Source organism: Oncorhynchus nerka, linkage group LG10 (genome assembly GCF_034236695.1).
Source record: "Oncorhynchus nerka isolate Pitt River linkage group LG10, Oner_Uvic_2.0, whole genome shotgun sequence".
NCBI lineage: Eukaryota > Metazoa > Chordata > Actinopteri > Salmoniformes > Salmonidae > Oncorhynchus > Oncorhynchus nerka.
In genome coordinates, this window is record NC_088405.1 from 52,281,940 (window position 1) to 52,301,856 (window position 19,917).

A 19,917-nucleotide genomic window follows, 5' to 3' on the forward strand; every position below is an offset into this window, starting at 1 on the left:
CTAGGGCCATAAAATGCCAGAAATGTTCTGTCTTTCACTTAAAACATGGGGAGGAATCAAAAAAGATCATATTTAAGCTACTGGAATTATTTGCAGTTTGGTTGTTTTCAGTTTTTTTTTAACTACCTGACCAATGGGGAAACCACAGAGCAGGCTCAACTTGCCCGACTGCCATGAATTCAATAAGGGGAGAAACCAGAAAGTTCACTTGCCCGGCCAGTAGGGGAACCCTTGATGTCAATCCCTAAAATGAATAGTTCTTTCATGCACAGAAAACCTATGTAATTTCTCTTATGCTAGTAAAATATTTGTTTGCTATTAGTCATCCATCAAGAAATATCCTACATACTTCAAGCCATTAAACACAATAAATATTTATCCATTGCTACATGTTAACTTAAAGAACCATTCATTGCGTTTGTGTATTTTATGTTTGCAAATGTACAGGGAAATTATTTGAACCACAAACCACTCATGGCAATATACTAGTGTTACATGCAAAATGGTAAGAGGAGCTAGTGTACTCACCAGTGTGCACAAACATGTGTTTGACATAGTTCTGTTTAGCAGTAAAGGTTTTAGTGCATAGAGTGCACTCATAGGGCTTCTTCTCCCCCTGTCCCATCTGGGCTGCCTGTTGCTGTTCCCGCGCTGCCTGCTGCTGTACCATCAACTGCTGAGAGAATGGGGGCATACAAGGGGGCGGCACGGCCACAAACTGGGTCTGTTGGCCTCCCATGGACTGTGGCAGGCTGAAGAGGAAGGGCTTGTTGTTGCTGGCCGACTGTGTGGCAAAGAGGTTGGGCAGGTAGGAGTTGCTGGCCGTGCCCATTACCTGGGTGTTGCTGGTCATGGTGAGCGGCATCCTCAGGTTGCTGGTGTGAGATTCGGCCTGGCGCATATAGAGTGGGGCACTTGGCAGGGACTGGGCCATGATTGGGTTGGGCAGGGGCTGCAACATGTTACTGTCGCTAGTGCCGTGGGATGTGCCCCTGTCCTCCGTCTCATGCATCTGCTCTGGGGAGGAGTCATTGACATCGATCTGCACTGGGGTCCCCTCGCACTGTTGCCCCTCTCCAACCCCTTCCCTCCCAAAGCCAAGCAGGTACTGCTGCTGATCCACGGAGTCTGGCTCAGTACCGATGGAGGAGCTTACCCCTGAGTCAAAGCTTTCACCCTTCGGCTCACTCTCCACACCCTCAACGTGTTCTGTGTCTTCTGTGCACTCATCCATACCATAGCTGCTGTACTCGTCCTCTGCCTCCTGCTTTATGTGAACGCCTCCTGTCTGTATGCGTACCGGTCGGGGCTGCTTGCGGCAGTGGGTGGTCTCAGGAGTGGATAGGAAGCGGTCCATCTGCTGTGACCTCTCATGGATGCGGGTGATCCACGGCGGGTCCTGGTCATGCTGGTCCTTCTGCGTGCCGAGGGCTGGGTCGTAGCTTGTTGTCATACTGGTTACGTAGTGGGAGCGCTCACGGGTTCCATTCTGCAGTGAAAGGCCGGAGTAGGAGTAATGCGATGTGTACGCACGCTCTAGGTTCTGCTGGGACGTGGCCTGCATGTACACTGACTCTGCATCGCTGCTGGGCCCAGAGGTGCCTGACTCAGGTGTGCCCCGGGGCGTCTCCTGCCCAGAGTCTCCTGGGTTGATAGGGAACCCCCCTGGCCCGGCCAGGCCCACATTCTGGGACACGATGCGGGTGCACTCATCGATGACCGTTTTGATCTGCAGTATGCTGGCAGCAGTGAGGATCTGGAGAGCTTCCGATTGGGAAACCCGCAGGACCCCACTGTACATGAAGTCTATCAGCTTCTGGATGGACTGCACCGAGACCACCGAGGGGACCTCAATGTCACTGTAGCCCAGGAGCAGCTTGTCCTGAAAGAAGGGGCTCCCAGCGGCCAGCACGCAGCGGTGGGCTCGCAGCATGCTTCCATGGATCCGAACAGTCACGTCACAGAAGTGCCCGCGGTTGCGCTGCTCATTGAGGGTCTCAAGTACAGAATTGCTGAAGTTGTGGAGATTGATGTTATGAATGCGCTCGGTCATCCCCTTGCAACTGATGTCACCTGGAAAAAGAAGAAGAAAACACCAAACGTTTTAAATGATGACTCAATCTTTAGAAATGTGGGCCACATGATGAGCAACAATCTAATAAAAAAAAATGTGAAATTGATTATCAAATACATTTTGAGAAGCAACACAGCTGCACTGTTGTAGGGACATAATCACGATATTTAGCACAGATATGCCCAATTTAATCCACTTCAACATATGACCTTTCCCATCCACCCCATGTGATTTCCTCACATTTCGGTGGTCATCTTATTTGATGTTCTTTCATCTTATGTTGGCATTTGATATTGAAACAATCCTATCAGTCGAGGTCAACTGGCTGGTTCGTAGTTGGATGAATGTCTGCACAAAACAGCACGACAAAGGATCTGTGGGGCAATAGCGAGAACGACACAACCAAGATGGTTCCCATCCAATTAGTTTTGTTCCTATCTTTACAAGTCTGGTGATATATTTTCTATGAGACTCCAAACCCCCAGTAGGTGGTGGTGTGGGTTTAGACTATAAAAGCCTCGTTCATCAGCCGTCAGCGTGCACTGTGACGTGGTTCCTAACTACCCTACTCTCCGGATGTCAGGACGTTACACAGCTAGGCTTAAGCCGTGTTTAAGGTTGTATTTGCGCCCGTCTCCTTTGCTAAAAATGTAGAAGCCAAACTCAGTAATGGAGTGGTGACTGCCCTAAACACAAATTGTACATAATAAACTACAAATATTTTTAAAAAATGGCTCAGCTATAGGCTTCATGATATTTCCCGCGTTACAGTATTGCTCTCAATTCACGCATTGTTAAAAGCTAGAAGCTAGATTCATTGAGTGGTGTAAATGGGGCGTTCTACTATTTTACCATTACATCTCATCTCAACGTAACATCATCGATTTTTCTTAACCTCATCTGTATCAAACCACGAAATATGATTTTGCATTAGTCCTCCAGCAAACAGTCTCATTATTACTCTCCTCAACAACAACACAAACGAATGGCTCCTCTGTGAGACTGAACACCTGTCCCTACAATCTGTATACGTTTTACATATTTTCATTCATCCACATAACCCACACCCGGAGCACAAGGGTTCTTAAAACCACTGCTATAATACAACGCCTCTCCCTTTACTCACTGGGTACGTACTGTACATCACACACACACACACACACACACACACACAAACACACACACGTTTATTCATATAGCACCTGACCCCTCTTCACTACTATCACCCTTGTAATTATCTTATGCTTAGCAGTAAAACCACAATGAAATTAGGCTACTTTACTATGCAACCATGGTGACAGAAAAACAAAAACCCACCTCCCCTTGATGTTAAACACGATCATCAAGATCTATCTAGATAATGTATATTCATGGCCACGCCTTGCTTTTAGGTCAACAAAAGGAGAGCTCTCAAGTGATTACCTTTGACCACCTGTCAGTGAAGGTGAAAGCCTTGTGTCTAGGTGACTATTTACTATAAAAGGTATTGTCGAAGACATTCTATCAAAAAACCAAGGGAAGGACTAATGAATACCACTTATTATTATTAGTTCCTGGGAAACCACATATGATCGTAAATCTATACAAATAAATGAAACCGAAAATAACGAATTCAAAAGAACAAACCAGAAACAGAAAATGTTAATGATTGCAACATGCAGGACAGATTTGGCATATATGAATAAAAGCATATTCAATGTCTGTTTCAATACATGCGAAACACAGCCATGCTGCTAGTGTAGCCTAACTATGAGGGGCCACTCTCCGACTGACCACAGAAATATACTCACACAGTCAGATGACGCTTGGTTGGGAAGATGTGTGTGAGGCTGGTAATTGAGGCACAGGACACACTGCTACAGGTTCCTGGTGGAGGTGGCTGAGAGAAGACCAGTGCTAGGCAATACCTTCCGTCCTCTCTGCTTGCCTCTATCACAGGTCGCTCTGCCACAGTGGTCTCTTCAATACCGCCCTATAGAGGGAACAAGAAACAATTCAGAAATCAACATGCTCATTCTGAGGCAGAAGTGTCTGACCTTGATACGTAGAGACCGACTCCAGCGAATGTACTCGTAACTTACAAAAGACGACTGGGGAAACTTTGAAGTGGCGACGTTGGATGCAATGCAATGGATGTGTTCAAATTTCCAACGTAAAGAGTGAGTGGACCTTCTAGACTAATACTCTAGTGGACAGTTAACCGCCAACTATACGTCAAGGTTGGAAATCACGTGGCCAAATCTCTTTTCAGCCGTTATCTAAACCACTGGTCAGTGAACCACACACAGCCAAAGGAGATCCATCCACCTTTCGGTCTGACGTACCCACAATTATATTATATCTCCTCATATCATATTTGTCAGTTCTGAATAAAATGTCAAAGGCTATAGACATACTGTTATGCTCACAGTCCGATCGTTATCAGAAAAGCATTTAGAGACCAGAAATGTCTACAACCTGCCTCGAGCGGACCTACAGAGGACACAGGAGCTTGAATCAATTTAATAAAAGGTTGCAACAATCGCTAAACGATTGCTCTCCAATATAAAAGTCTCCAACTGGAGGGTGTGTGTGTGTGTGTGTGTGTGTGTGTGTGTGTGTGTGTGTGTGTGTGAGTGTGTGTGTGTGTGTGTGTGTGTGTGTGTGCGTGCATACCAAGGCCGTACTGAACGTGATTTCAAATCCCTGGTTTTCCCAGTCCCTATGTCTTGCGTCTCTCTGGGTTGCAACACTCATTACCAAGTTCCAAACTGCCTCTGGAAGCAATGTCAGAACAAGAACTGTTCATTGGGAGCTTCATGAAATGGGTTTCCATGCGCAATGCCAAGCGTCGGCTGAAGTGGTGTAAAGCTCGCCGCCATTGGACTCAGTGGAAACGCGTTCTCTGGAGTGATGAATCATGCTTCACCATCTGGCAGTCCGACGGATGGATCTGGGTTTGGCGGTTGCCAGGAGAAAGCTACCTGCCCCAATGCATAGTGCCAACTGTAAAGAGGAATCATTTGGGCTAGTAAAGGGAAATCTTAATGCTACAGCATACAATGACATTCTAGATGATTATGTGCTTCCAACTTTGTGGAAACAGTTTGGGGAAGGCCCTTTCCTGTTTCAGCATGACAATGTCCCCTGTGGCACAAAGCAAGGTCCATACAGAAATGGTTTGTTGAGGTCGGTGTGGAAGAACTTGACTGGCCTGCACAGAGCCCTGACCTCAACCTCATTGAACACCTTTAGGATGAATTGGAACACTGACTGCGAGCCAGGCCTAATCACCCAACATCACTAATGCTCGTGGCTGAATCGAAGCAAGTCACCGTAGCAAAGTTCCAACATCTAGGGGAAAGCCTTCCCAGAAAAGTGGAGGCTGTTATAGCAGCAAAGGGGGGAACCAAATCCATATTAATGCTCATGATTTTGGAATGAGATGTTCGACAAGAAGGTGTAATAGGTAAATACTTTTGGTGATGCAGTATATATATATATAGTTGAAGTCGGGAAATTTACAGACACTCAACCACTCACAAATTTCTTGTTATAACAATCTGTAGTTTTGGCAAGTCGGTTAGGACATCTACTTTGTGCATGACACAAGTAATTTTCCCAACAATTGTTTACAGACAGATTATTTAACTTATAATTCACTGTATCACAATTCCAATGGGCCAGAAGTTTACACACTAAGGTGTGCCTTTAAACAGCTTGGAAAATTCCATAAAATTATGTCATGGCTTTAGAAGCTTCTGATGGCTAATTTACATAATTTGAGTCAATAGGAGGTGTACCTATGGATGTATTTCAAGGCCTACCTTCGAACTCAGTGCTTCTTTGCTTGACATCATGGGAAATTTAAAAGAAATCAGCCAAGACCTCAGAAAACAAATTGTAGACCTCCATCACAAGTCTGGTTCACCCTTGGGAGCAATTTCCAAATGCCTGTAGGTACCACGTTCATCTGTACAAACAATAGTATGCAAGTATAAACACCATGGGAGCACGCAGCTGCCCTACCGCTCAGGAAGGAGACACGCTATGTCTCATAGAGATGCACGTACTTTGGTGCGAAAAGTGCAAATCAATCCCAGAATAACAGCAAACGACATTGTGAAGATGCTGGAGGAAACCGGTACAAAAGTATCTATAGCCACAGTAAAACGAGTCCTATATCGACATAACCTGAAAGGCCGCTCAGCAAGGAAGAAGCCACTGCTCCAAAACCACCATAAAAAAACAGACTACGGTTTGCAACTGCACATGGGGACAAAGATCGTACTTTTTGGAGAAATGTCCCCTGGTCTGATGAAACAAAAATAGAACTGTGACCATCGTTGTGCTAGGTGGAAAAATATGGAGGCTTGCAAGCCGAAGAACACCATCCCAACCGTGAAGCACGGGGTGGCAGCATCATGTTGTGGGGGTGTTTTGCTGCAGGAGGGACTGGTGCACTTCACAAAATATATGGCATCACGAGGAAGGAAAATTATGTGGATATATTGAAGCAACATCTCAAGACATCAGTCAGGAAGTTAAAGCTTGGTCGCAAATGGGTCTTCCAAATGGACAATGACCCCAAGCATACTTCCAAAGTTGTGGCAAAATGGCTTAAGGACAACAAAGTCAAAGTACTGGAGTGGCCATCACAAAGCCCTGACCTCAATCCAAATCAAATCAAATCAAATTTTATTTGTCACATACACATGGTTAGCAGATGTTAATGCGAGTGTAGCGAAATGCTTGTGCTTCTAGTTCCGACAATGCAGTGATAACCAACAAGTAATCTAACTAACAATTCCAAAACTACTGTCTTATACACAGTGTAAGGGGATAAGGAATATGTACATAAGGATATATGAATGAGTGATGGTACAGAGCAGCATACAGTAGATGGTATCGAGTACAGTATATACATATGAGATGACAAAGTAAACAAAGTGGCATAGTTAAAGTGGCTAGTGATACATGTATTACATAAGGATGCAGTCGATGATGTAGAGTACAGTATATACGTATGCATATGAGATGAATAATGTAGGGTAAGTAACATTATATAAGGTAGCATTGTTTAAAGTGGCTAGTGATATATTTACATCATTTCCCATCAATTCCCATTATTAAAGTGGCTGGAGTTGGGTCAGTGTCAATGACAGTGTGTTGGCAGCAGCCACTCAATGTTAGTGATTGCTGTTTAACAGTCTGATGGCCTTGAGATAGAAGCTGTTTTTCAGTCTCTCGGTCCCAGCTTTGATGCACCTGTACTGACCTCGCCTTCTGGATGATAGCGGGGTGAACAGGCAGTGGTTTGGGTGGTTGATGTCCTTGATGATCTTTATGGCCTTCCTGTAACATCCTATAGACAATATGTGGGCAGAACTGCAAGGAGGCCTACAAACCTGACTCAGTTACACCAGCTCTGTCAGGAGGAACAGGCCAAAATTCACCCAACTTATTGTGGGAAGCTTGTGGAAGGCTATCCGAAACGTTTGACCCAAGTTAAAAAATTTAAAGGCAATGCTACCAAATACTAATGTATGTAAACCTCTGACCCACTGGGAATGTGATGAAAGAAATAAAAGCTGAAATAAATCATTCTCTCAACTATTTTTCTGACATTTCACATTCTTAAAATAAAGTGGTGATCCTATCTGAACTTAAACGGGGAATTTTTACTAGGATTAAATGTCAGGAATTATGAAAAGCTGAGTTTAAATGTATTTGGCTAAGGTGTATGTAAACTTCCGACTTCAACTGTAAATATCAAAAGTGGTGTTACTATGACGTACCATATTAGGAGCTTATGATCAGTAGCACTTGACAAAACTTTCGGAAGGTAAGGGTGATCACGAGCGGCTAGATGTTCTTCACCATTCCGCCATCAGATTTGTCACCAATGCTCCTTATAGGACACATCACTGCACTCTATACTCCTCTGTAAACTGGTCATCTCTGTATACCCGTCGCAAGACTCACTGGTTGATGCTTATTTATAAAACCCTCTTAGGCCTCACTCCCCCTATCTGAGATATTTACTGCAGCTCTCATCCTCCACATACAACACCTGTTCTGCCAGTCACATTCTGTTAAAGGTCCCCAAAGCGCACACATCCCTGGGCTGCTCGTCTTTTCAGTTCGCTGTAGCTAGCGACTGGAACGAGCTGCAACAAACACTCAAACTGAACAGTTCTATCTCTTCATTCAAAGACTCAATCATGGACACTCTTACTGACAGTTGTGGCTGCTTTGCATGATGTATTGTTGTCTCTACCTTCTTGCCCTCTGTGCTGTTGTCTGTGCCCAATAATGTTTGTACCATGTTTTGTGCTGCTACCATGTTGTTGTCACGTTGTGTTGCTACCATGCTGTGTTGTCATGTGTTGCTGCCATGCTATGTTGTTGTCTTAGGTCTCTCTTCATGTAGTGTAGTGTTGTCTCTCTTGTCGTGATGTGTGTTTAGTTCTATATTTTATTTTATTGTTAGTTTATTTTTAATCCCAGCCCCCGTCCCCACAAGAGGCCTTTTGCCTTCTGGTAGGCATTCATTGTCAATAATAATTTGTTCTCAACTGACTTGACTAGTTAAATAAAGGTTCAATAAAAAATAAACAGTCAAATCATATATACCATAACACATAAGGCATTCATGGAGAAACACAAAAGGGCATTCAGCTACACCCAGCATGTGATTCTCAGGTTTACAGATGTCTCTAAGCTATACAAGTTTACAGTTGGGTACGAAATTATTGACACCCTTGAAAATGATGAGCAAAACTGTATAAAATAAAATGTATAAAATAAAATAGATAATTGAAATCCTGAGCTATATTGCACACAAAACATTTTTGGAAATTATATTATTTTATACTAATACAATTGCTCAGAAATATATTTTGTTTAACCCTTTACACTCGTCTCTGTATAGGAGTTGAAAATGGCATGGGCACTGATAAATGCCTAAATTGGTACAGTAACATGCTCCACATAACGTCCGAGCTCGGCCTCTGTGCTTCACAGCTCTGTATGGGTTTTGACTGACAAGACGCTCTAAAAACGTGAGCATTGCGCACGACAAGAAACTGGCCCCATCCCTCCCGCTAATTGGGCAACTGTCGCAAAAAAAAAATTTGGACTGACCGAGTGAGGAAAATTCTGTAAATTAAGAGGACTCGGTGTATGTTTGAAAGATTAGACGTTGAGGATTAAAAAGGAAATACTGCTTTGATGTCATACAAGGAAGTCCAAATGTGCACTTCACATTTCCATGTCATAAAACTCATGTCATATACAGTGTCCATGTTTATGATCACTATGTTGGGTGACATGTTATTATACCCGGGATTATGCTGAACAGAATTAGCCTGTTTGTCTACTGTGATGAACATTTGCAGCGACACACGCACTTGAACGCCTCCATAACTCCTTTCTATGAGCACCTATATCTGTTCCCCTCAATTGCATTGTGAAAGCTTAAGACCGCAATATTGTGTTTTATAGTGGACCGTTTTTTTTGGGGGGGGGGGGGGTTGTGTAAACAACAACGGTAATTGTGTGACGGCAGAGATGCAGGGTTGTATTCCAAACAAAACGACTACAAGTGTTCTTGCTCGAGTTCCTCAACGGCACAGCTAGGAGAGCTCCCAACAAAAAAAAACACCTTACATGTGAAGACTCATTTTTTGAGATTACTTGGGAAATGTGCACACTTTGGAGAGGTGTGTGGCCACTTGGTGACACCAGTTAGTCCTCTCACTCAAGCTCTTGTAATTATTTTGTCTTATGTTGCACATACAACACATGTTTCAGGAATGTTCTTACCATGTTACTGAATGTATACCAGAGTATTTTCAGATTTCGTTATCAACAAATGTGGCAAAAAGTACAGTAAATGTCAAATGCACATAAAATCAACAGTGTAATGTATGTGTTCAGTCTTGTGTCAGGTGAACTGTTGTGTCCTCACCTTTGGTCTAATAATTCCCATAATCTCCAAACTGTTCCCTTTCAATTGCTACCATGGTTATACCTTTTATATTTATACTGTAAGAAACATTTCAATTTAGCCCTATCCATATAGGCCAATTCCCACGAGTTAACAAGAAATTACACTTTTTTACAAATGAAAATAAGGTACGTGTCAAAATGATGTTTTCCATACCTTTCAATAGCTCACCCTGCGAGGATAACGACACTGAGCCTTTTTCTAAAAGACAACGCATTGGTCACATTGAGTGGGATCGTAGACAATTCTTCCATACAGAATTTTTCCAGATCCTTGATCTCCTTCGTCTGCGCTTAGGGACTGCCCTCTTCATATCAAACCACAGGCTTTTAATGGGTTTCAAGTCTGGAGACTAAAACGGCAATTGCAAAATGCCGATTTTGTGGCCAAATTAAGCATTTCTTTGTGGATCCACTTGTGGCCACGTTTCAGCCTCCTAGCAGAGGCAACCAGGTTTTTTGGGCTAAAATGTCCACGTACTGGGTAAAGTTCATAATGCCGTTGACCGTAACATCAAGGATCCACACCCATATTTTACAGTAGGTATGGGGGTTCTTTTCTGCTCATAAATTCTCATTTGGATGCCAAACCCACCAGTGGTGTTAGTGGCCAAAGCCCTTTATTTTCATGTCATCTGACCAAAGCACTGGTTCCAATCCAAGTGCCAACTCGAGGAATGTACATTTGTTGGGTGACACGAAGAAGAAATAACATGACCCCTAGGTTTAGAGACATTGTTAGTTGTTAAACAAAATATTTATCTGAGCAATTGTGCTAGCAGAAACACATTTGACCATACAATATAGCTCAGTGTTTCAATTATTTATTTTATACAGTCATTTCTGCTCATCTTTTATCAAGGGTGTCAATCATTTTGGATCATACTCTATGTGCACGACCACAAACTGTAAAAGTCCAACTACGGCCAGTTTATGCCTCCTCGGGTTTTTACCGTTCACAGAATGGAGGAAATGTCCATATGTCAAACTCAAAATAAACCTATTCATATCATGAAGTTTGCTGAAGGATAAATAAATACTCATATTTCATTTGAACCGTTCTGTGGTGGTCTTCTTGTTTAGATGCTGCGGCTGATATGCTTATAGTACAACACAAGCAAATGTATTCTCGTCAACTCAGCCAAATGTGTCAATGTCTTCCCATTCAAAAAATGTAATAATATTTCTGTCCATATGTGTCCTTCATCTATTGCAATCTATTTTGCTGAATGGTCTTCCTGAATAGGATCATACAGTATACAGTAGGAGTATTATGTTAAGCACTGAGCTTGATTAAAACCCTTACATTTCAGTAGATGTGTATGTGGGTAACCAACAACATTTTTAATATTCTAAGGTGCCAACAATCCTTACATTTATTTGACTGGGAAAATGTACTCGCATCAAGTTACACAACTTGTATTAACTTCCGTTCCTGACTGCAACAGACGAAGAAGACATAACATGTGACGGCAATGAATACGGAATTGTCTCTATAAATACTTTATGTAATTTATCTTTTCATCCGATTTTATTTCCTGCTTTTGGTTATCTTACCCAGTCTGCTCTGAGCTGAGATATTTATTTTTCAAAAAAACAAAAAAAAAGGGGGCTTTATTTATCCTTGCATACTTTCCATTGTATTAGTAGGCCTATGCCCCTGGCAGACCAGCCAGATGAACAGGATTAAACACTGATTTGTAGATGCACAGCAGCAGTCAAAGACAACCTTTGGGAAAAACAATGAAATTGACATACAGTAAAATATCATAAACCAAGAGAACACAATGTGATGCCCGACTAGTTAAAACACAAAAAAGGGGTACAAAAAGGGTTCTTCGGGTATCCCCATAGGAGAACCCATTTCGGTTCCAGGTAGAACTCTTTTGCGTTCCTTGTGGAACCTTCCGGGTAAAGGGTTCTTCCTGAAACCAAAAGGGTTGTACCTGGAACCAAATAGGGTTCTCCAAATGGTTATCCTGTTCTCCAACGGGGACAGCTGAAGAACCTTTTTAGATCCTAGATAACACTTCTTTTTTTTTTTTTTTTTTTTTACAGAAGAGAGTCATTGTTTATCATTTTTTATTTTAGAAGGCATGGTTTGGAGTAGGAATGTTAGTGTGATGTTTGAACGAAATAGAGAGATAGTAGGCTTAATTAAGCTTTAATTTCCTTGAAAATATTACTTTATTGAATACATGTGGACCTCATTAACCTGTTTCCTAACAACCAAATGCCCGTGGTGGTTACAATATAGCAGATTGACATGCAACATCACCTCTAAGTCGATAGCTGTGTGCCACAACATTCATAATGTTTACCTCCATTGTCTTACTGAATTATAGTTTGCAGGCACAGTAAATAAAGCTGTGAGCTTGTGTTGTTTGTTTTCTATGTTGGACAAAATGGCACCATGGTTCCATAACAAGCCATGGCTTTGTACTAAATCACAGGGTTTTAGGTCAAACAGCTCAAAGGAAACGAGCTTGGATAGCCTCGCCAACTAAGCCATCCAAGAAATTACATCATAATTCAATTGCTCAGACACATTATGGCCATTTTTTTGTGTTAAAATCACAGCTAAGATGTTGATGATTCTCTTATGGCAGCCATATTATTTTGATACAGGGACTTTGCAAAAGACCTTCCAATGATGCCATGAACCAAGTCTGAAGCCCTGAACCAAGTCTGAAGCCATGAACCAAGCCTGAAGCCATGAACCAAGCCTGAAGACATGAACCAAGACTGAAGTCATGAACCAAGCCTGAAGCCATGAACCAAGTCTGAAGCCATGAACCAAGCCTGAAGCCATGAACCAAGTCTGAAGCCATGAACCAAGACTGAAGCCATGAACCAAGTCTGAAGCCATGAACCAAGTCTGAAGCCATGAACCAAGCCTGAAGCCATGAACCAAGCCTGAAGCCATGAACCAAGCCTGAAGCCATGAACCAAGTCTGAAGCCATGAACCAAGTCTGAAGCCATGAACCAAGTCTCAAGCCATTGCTATGCAGATGTTGAGTGATGCATGGCAATAGCTGAAACACACCAATACCAATAGGACATCCTCAATTGTCTAGTGACCCCTAATAATCCATACAATCACAATAAGGTCCCAGCAGCTACACTTGTGGACCCCTGATGAAGTTGAATGTGGAAGCACACTTGCCAGGACAGTAGTCACTATTTGACTTCTCTATTGCCTATCCAGTATGCCCATTGCCCAACACTGACTAAACGTCAGACCTTCCTATTCCTACTATCAGATCATTTGTGGTAAATATCTCAGTATGAATTTGAATTCAAGTACAATGGTACATTCTATATTAAGGAGAGTCATAAAATGTACATATCATCATGCACGCATGCAATGGCACACACGGTATGCACTCACTCTCTCACTCACTCACATTTGAAAGCACATAAAGCGGCCTTTTTCTATTCTCACCATAGTGCTTTGGAAAAGTGACAAAGTGCTGAAATCATGAGGGAAATTACACTAGTTTACAATAAGCCAGCCAATGCAGGTGTAATAGTGCGGTCAGGGACATTCTATGATGACCTGATGACAAAGGCCTCTGCATGGCTAGATTTAGACAAGACGAGCATATACATTTCCTCCCTGGCTTCAGTTGCAATCTAGACATGTAAAGCCACCTGCCTGAGGGGTGAAGTGAGGTGAATACGGGCAACAAAGGCTTCAGCTGCTCAGACTGTCACTCACAACAGTGATTCCATTTTAGCTGTGACACAGTGGGTGAGCAGCAGCCAGCTCCTACCTGCAGTGAATGCTAATCAGTCCAGGGGTCTGTATCACTGCCTCCTTCCCTCCTCCCTCCCCTGCCTTGGACGAAAGGGGCTGATGATCCTTCAAAATTAATTAGATCCTTTTTGGAGGCAGCCATTTTCTTTCACTCATTATGCCTCTGCCAAAATCTGTAGCTTTTTCTTTTCATCCCCGTTCAGGGGGAATCCAACTATACTTGCGAAATATGTTCATAAAAACAAAAATGCATTTATTTTGTCTGATATCAATCTTCCCCACAGCTCTCCCTTTCTCTCTCTATCTCTCTCCCTGCACTGTGTTTCCCTCTGTAGTTAGCTGTCAATAAGTCCCCAGAGGTCAGTTCGTCTGCTAGAAATCAGACACAATGCTCCAGACTGCCAGTGCCATGCCCTGCTGCCACAACAAAGACCACAGGGAAAGAAAAAAAAGGAGGGAAGAGAGCAGCATCACCAGTCTGACTTCAGGTTAATCAGAGCTGCTTTAACTAGTTGGCAACCTCGTGACAAATACTGTGCTGAATTTGGAAATCAGTTTCATCTGGGGGGGGGGGGGGTGAAAAGGTGGGGGATGGGGTTGAGGACAGAGATGAGAGGCGGGTTTGTGAAAGGAGACGATGTCAGCCATGTGAATAATATACATCTTGAATATGCAAATGTGACTTCAATACACACAACAAGCGTATATTTTCTCCTTGATACATGTGAGCCTACATGGGGGGGGGGGGGGGGGTTTCCATGGAAATGAACCCACCCATTTGCTTCCTTGGGCGATGAATAATCTGGGATGTGTATTGTGTTGTGCATACTGTGCCATTCACAAGAATATTCCGACCTATTCTGATTTTATTTACTGCTAATAGCTATTATCCATTAATGCCAGCACGTAGTGTTTTGCTTCTTTTTTGTTGTTGCACCTGAGTACTATCAATCTGGTTCAACCATTTCATCGCCATGTAATTCATACTGCCGTGCCGAAAATAAAGAAGAAAGACAATGGGTCCGCGTTCAACAATTGTATGGTATTTGCACACTGACGATATTGAAAAAAAAAAAAAATTTTTTTACCACCAGACAAAATAATTATACACACAAATGTCATGAGTGGAAAACGTCATTGAAACCTAATTTGTTTCCTGTCACGGTATTGTTGATGTAAACTAAGGTATTGGTCAGACAGACATCAAACCCATTAGCAGCTGCCCTACGGTTTCATCAAGGCATGTCTATAATTTCACACAATTTTCTAAATTGTTTGACTAACATGAATAACCAAATACACATAGGTCACATCTATTCATTCACAGTAAGGAGCTACATTGCACATAAATTCACCAAAAAGTATACTAAATCTGGATACGGCATGAATAAACAGAAGGCAAATGGAACAATACTGCAAATGACACTCTGATCTGAATACATTATTGGCCAATTGATTGTTCAGTTCTCTCCCATCAACATTCTGTTAGGTAATTCAATTAATGAGCAATATACAGGACTACATCTCTTATTACAGTTGAGTGGTTTAAAATCAAACCCTTGTGCTATTAAGTATAAACATTCAAATGACCTGATAACATGCTTAATGCACCCAAAACGCACAAACACTTTTTAGTAGAATGACTGGAAGCTCAATCTCAGGTTTTAATAGATTTATCCTTTGTTCTGCTAATGAACTTTGTTGGCAGAAAATCCATCACGTTTGAAAATCAACATTAACAAAACACCTACATACACACTGCTACAAATATCTAAAAATCCCTCCAACAAAAAACAAAAAAAGGTCACGTTGTCATGACCTGTTGTGCTGAGTTGTCTACACCTCCCTTACTAGCTTTTTTCTCATTTTCAAAACATGTGTCGGACTTAACGAAGCTGAAACATGCGCTGTGGGCATGTTTCTAAAAAAGGTACAGTAATTGGTACGTGCCAATACTACAGGCCATTGAAGTCAAAGCAATACCACCACTCAACACATCCGAATGAGTTCATGAATGATAAATAAGATGATAAACATTGCCCTGTTCTAAATTGAAGTTCTCTCCATTCTTAATGTTTTGGGGTCATTTGAGTTTTTGCCAACTATGTCTTAAAAGCTTAATTATTATTATTATTTTTTTAAATGATCAAACGGATCAGTCCTTGTATCCATATCGATGAATTTGACAGTGGTTACATTTCAGGTTCAGGCTGTTGAAATTACTCATTGCGGTTCCAGTAAAATGAGAGCAAAATGTTAGGTTAAGGACTGTAAGAGCACTGTTGCCATACCATCTCAGAATTGTTATGAAAGCACTACTGAACGTTATGCAACAATCTATAACAAATACATTAGAGGGGATGTTGCGTTAAAAGCTTGTTGTTGTCGGTTGTGACATAACTGTAGCCTGCATTGCTTACATTTTTTTATTTTTTATTTAATCTCCAGAATGAGCTGGAAATATAATGGGAACATTTTATGATTAGGTAGAACGATCGGGGCGGCAGGTAGCCTAGTGGTTAGAGCATTGGGCCAGTAATTGCAAAGGTTGCTAGATCGAATCCCTCGAGCTGACAAGGTACAGATCTGTCGTTCTGCCCCTCAACAAAGCAGTTAAGCCACTGTTCCTAGGCCGTCATTGAAAATAAGAATTTGTTCTTAACTGACTTAACTGACAAGTGCTTATTTGCAAGTAGCCTACAGTGTAATGGGAACATTATGGTCTGTTCAACCATTGTACTTCAGTTTTTATTTTTATTTGAAACATGACAAAATAAGGTTCTGTATATTTGCATTCCTCTGTAAACATTTTGTGAACCTTCTTCTGAGACTTGCTGAGTTATGCAAGTATGCAAGGTAGCCAAATAGGGTGTAAAACCAATAGAATCGACTCGTTAGCATTAGCCGTAATGGGAAAAACTGTTGCGTTGTGGTATACCAGGAGATCAGTAGCTGGGCCGGGGTTTGTGGGTGAGCTCATAGAGCTAGTCCTTCGATCTAATATTTGAATACCATCATTGTGAGGAAGGTAACGTTTTCAGAGCGGGGGGAAAACCCCTGAGCGCCCAGATGCTTTGTTAAGGCTGTTTTTCCTCGTTCTTTTTCTTTCGATGGCACTACTGAATCTATTAGGACACGTTTTCCTATGGGAAATGCTAACAGTCCAGCGTCTTGGTAATGAGTGTGACGTTGGCGTAGGCACACAAGACGTTTCTTGAGATTACGAGAAATGTATTACGTGACCAGAACATGACACAGTTTCCCGTGATCTTGAGATAACAAAAGTAAAGACTAGAGCTACTTGAAAACATGCAATGAGGTAACAATTCATCAAAGTTTGAGGCAATTATGCCATCACTAAGTAAAGCACTAACACTAACTATAGCACTAACTAACTATAGCACTAACACTAACTATAGCACTAACCATAGCACTAACACTAACTATAGCACTAACTAACTATAGCACTAACACTAACTATAGCACTAAACTAACTATAGCACTAACTAACTATAGCACTAACACAAACTATAGCACTAAGTAACTATAGCACTAACTAACTATAGCACTAACACTAACTATAGCACTAACTAACTATAGCACTAACTAACTATAGCACTAACACTAACTATAGCACTAAACTAACTATAGCACTAACACTAACTATAGCACTAACTAACTATAGCACTAACTAACTATAGCACTAACACTGACTATAGCACTAACACTAACTATAGCACTAACTAACTATAGCACTAACACTAACTATAGCACTAACACTAACTATAGCACTAACACTAACTATAGCACTAACTAACTATAGCACTAACACTAACTATAGCACTAACACTAACTATAGCACTAACACTAACTACAGCACTAACTAACTATAGCACTAACACTAACTATAGCACTAACACTAACTATAGCACTAACACTAACTATAGCACTAACACTAACTATATCACTAACACTAACTATAGCACTAACTAACTATAGCACTAACACTAACTATAGCACTAACACTAACTATAGCACTAACTAACTATATCACTAACACTAACTATAGCACTAACTAACTATAGCACTAACACTAACTATAGCACTAACACTAACTATAGCACTAACTAACTATAGCACTAACACTAACTATAGCACTAACTAACTATAGCACTAACACTAACTATAGCACTAACACTAACTATAGCACTAACACTAACTATAGCACTAACTAACTATAGCACTAACACTAACTATAGCACTAACACTAACTATAGCACTAACACTAACTATAGCACTAACTAACTATAGCACTAACACTAACTATAGAACTAACTAACTATAGCACTAACACTAACTATAGCACTAACTAACTATAGCACTAACTAACTATAGCACTAACACTAACTATAGCACTAACACTAACTATAGCACTAACACTAACTATAGCACTAACTAACTATAGCACTAACACTAACTATAGCACTAACACTAACTATAGCACTAACACTAACTATAGCACTAACTAACTATAGCACTAACACTAACTATAGCACTAACACTAACTATAGCACTAACTAACTATAGCACTAACACTAACTATAGCACTAACACTAACTATAGCACTAACACTAACTATAGCACTAACACTAACTATAGCACTAACACTAACTATAGCACTAACTAACTATAGCACTAACACTAACTATAGCACTAACACTAACTATAGCACTAACTAACTATAGCACTAACTAACTATAGCACTAACACTAACTATAGCACTAACACTAACTATAGCACTAACTAACTATAGCACTAACTAACTATAGCACTAACACTAACTATAGCACTAACACTAACTATAGCACTAACACTAACTAACTATAGCACTAACACTAACTATAGCACTAACACTAACTATATCACTAACACTAACTATATCACTAACACTAACTATAGCACTAACACTAACTATAGCACTAACACTAACTATAGCACTAACACTAACTATAGCATTAACTAACTATAGCACTAACACTAACTATAGCACTAACACTAACTATAGCACTAACACTAACACTAACTAACTATAGCACTAACACTAACTATAGCACTAACACTAACTATAGCACTAACACTAACTATAGCACTAACACTAACTATAGCACTAACACTAACTATAGCACTAACTAACTATAGCACTAACACTAACTATAGCACTAACACTAACTATAGCACTAACACTAACTATAGCACTAACACTAACTATAGCACTAACTAACTATAGCACTAACACTAACTATAGCACTAACACTAACTATAGCACTAACACTAACTATAGCACTAACACTAACTATAGCACTAACACTAACTATAGCACTAACACTAACTATAGCACTAACTAACTATAGCACTAACTAACTATAGCACTAACACTAACTATAGCACTAACACTAACTATATCACTAACACACTAACACTAACACTAACTATAGCACTAACACTAACTATAGCACTAACACTAACTATAGCACTAACACTAACTATAGCACTAACACTAACTATAGCACTAACTAACTAGAGCATAACTAACACTAACACTAACTATAGCACTAACTAACTATAGCACTAACACTAACTATAGCACTAACACTAACTATAGCACTAACACTAACTATAGCACTAACACTAACTATAGCACTAACTAACTATAGCACTAACACTAACTATAGCACTAACTAACTATAGCACTAACTAACTAGAGCATTAACACTAACTATAGCACTAACTAACTATAGCACTAACACTAACTATAGCACTAACACTAACTATAGCACTAACACTAACTATAGCACTAACTAACTATAGCACTAACACTAACTATAGCACTAACACTAACTATAGCACTAACTAACTATAGCACTAACTAAAGATAGCAACAACAACAAAAATTGGCTGAACAACTTGTTCACTTAATTCATTGCATGTCAAGAACTCCCAGCCAACACCCCTTCTACTTAATTCCTAGCATGATTTACTTTGCATTCATGATGTTTATCATAAATACTTACAGATGTAGGATTTAAATTGGAT

General features: G+C 40.8%; 1 protein-coding gene across 1 annotated transcript in view; it reads right to left on the reverse strand.

The window, feature by feature from the left end:
• Positions 1 to 19,917, reverse strand: part of LOC115135525 (zinc finger and BTB domain-containing protein 20-like) — a 42,786-nt gene that overhangs the window by 7,264 nt on the left and 15,605 nt on the right. Inside the window, exons 3-4 of the mRNA XM_029670300.2 lie at positions 3,865 to 4,046; positions 529 to 2,073 (exon numbers count right to left, since the gene is read on the reverse strand). Of these exons, the coding sequence (XP_029526160.1) occupies positions 529 to 2,053 (1,525 nt within the window). The 5' untranslated portion in view covers positions 2,054 to 2,073; positions 3,865 to 4,046. The remainder of the gene's footprint in view (positions 1 to 528; positions 2,074 to 3,864; positions 4,047 to 19,917) is intronic.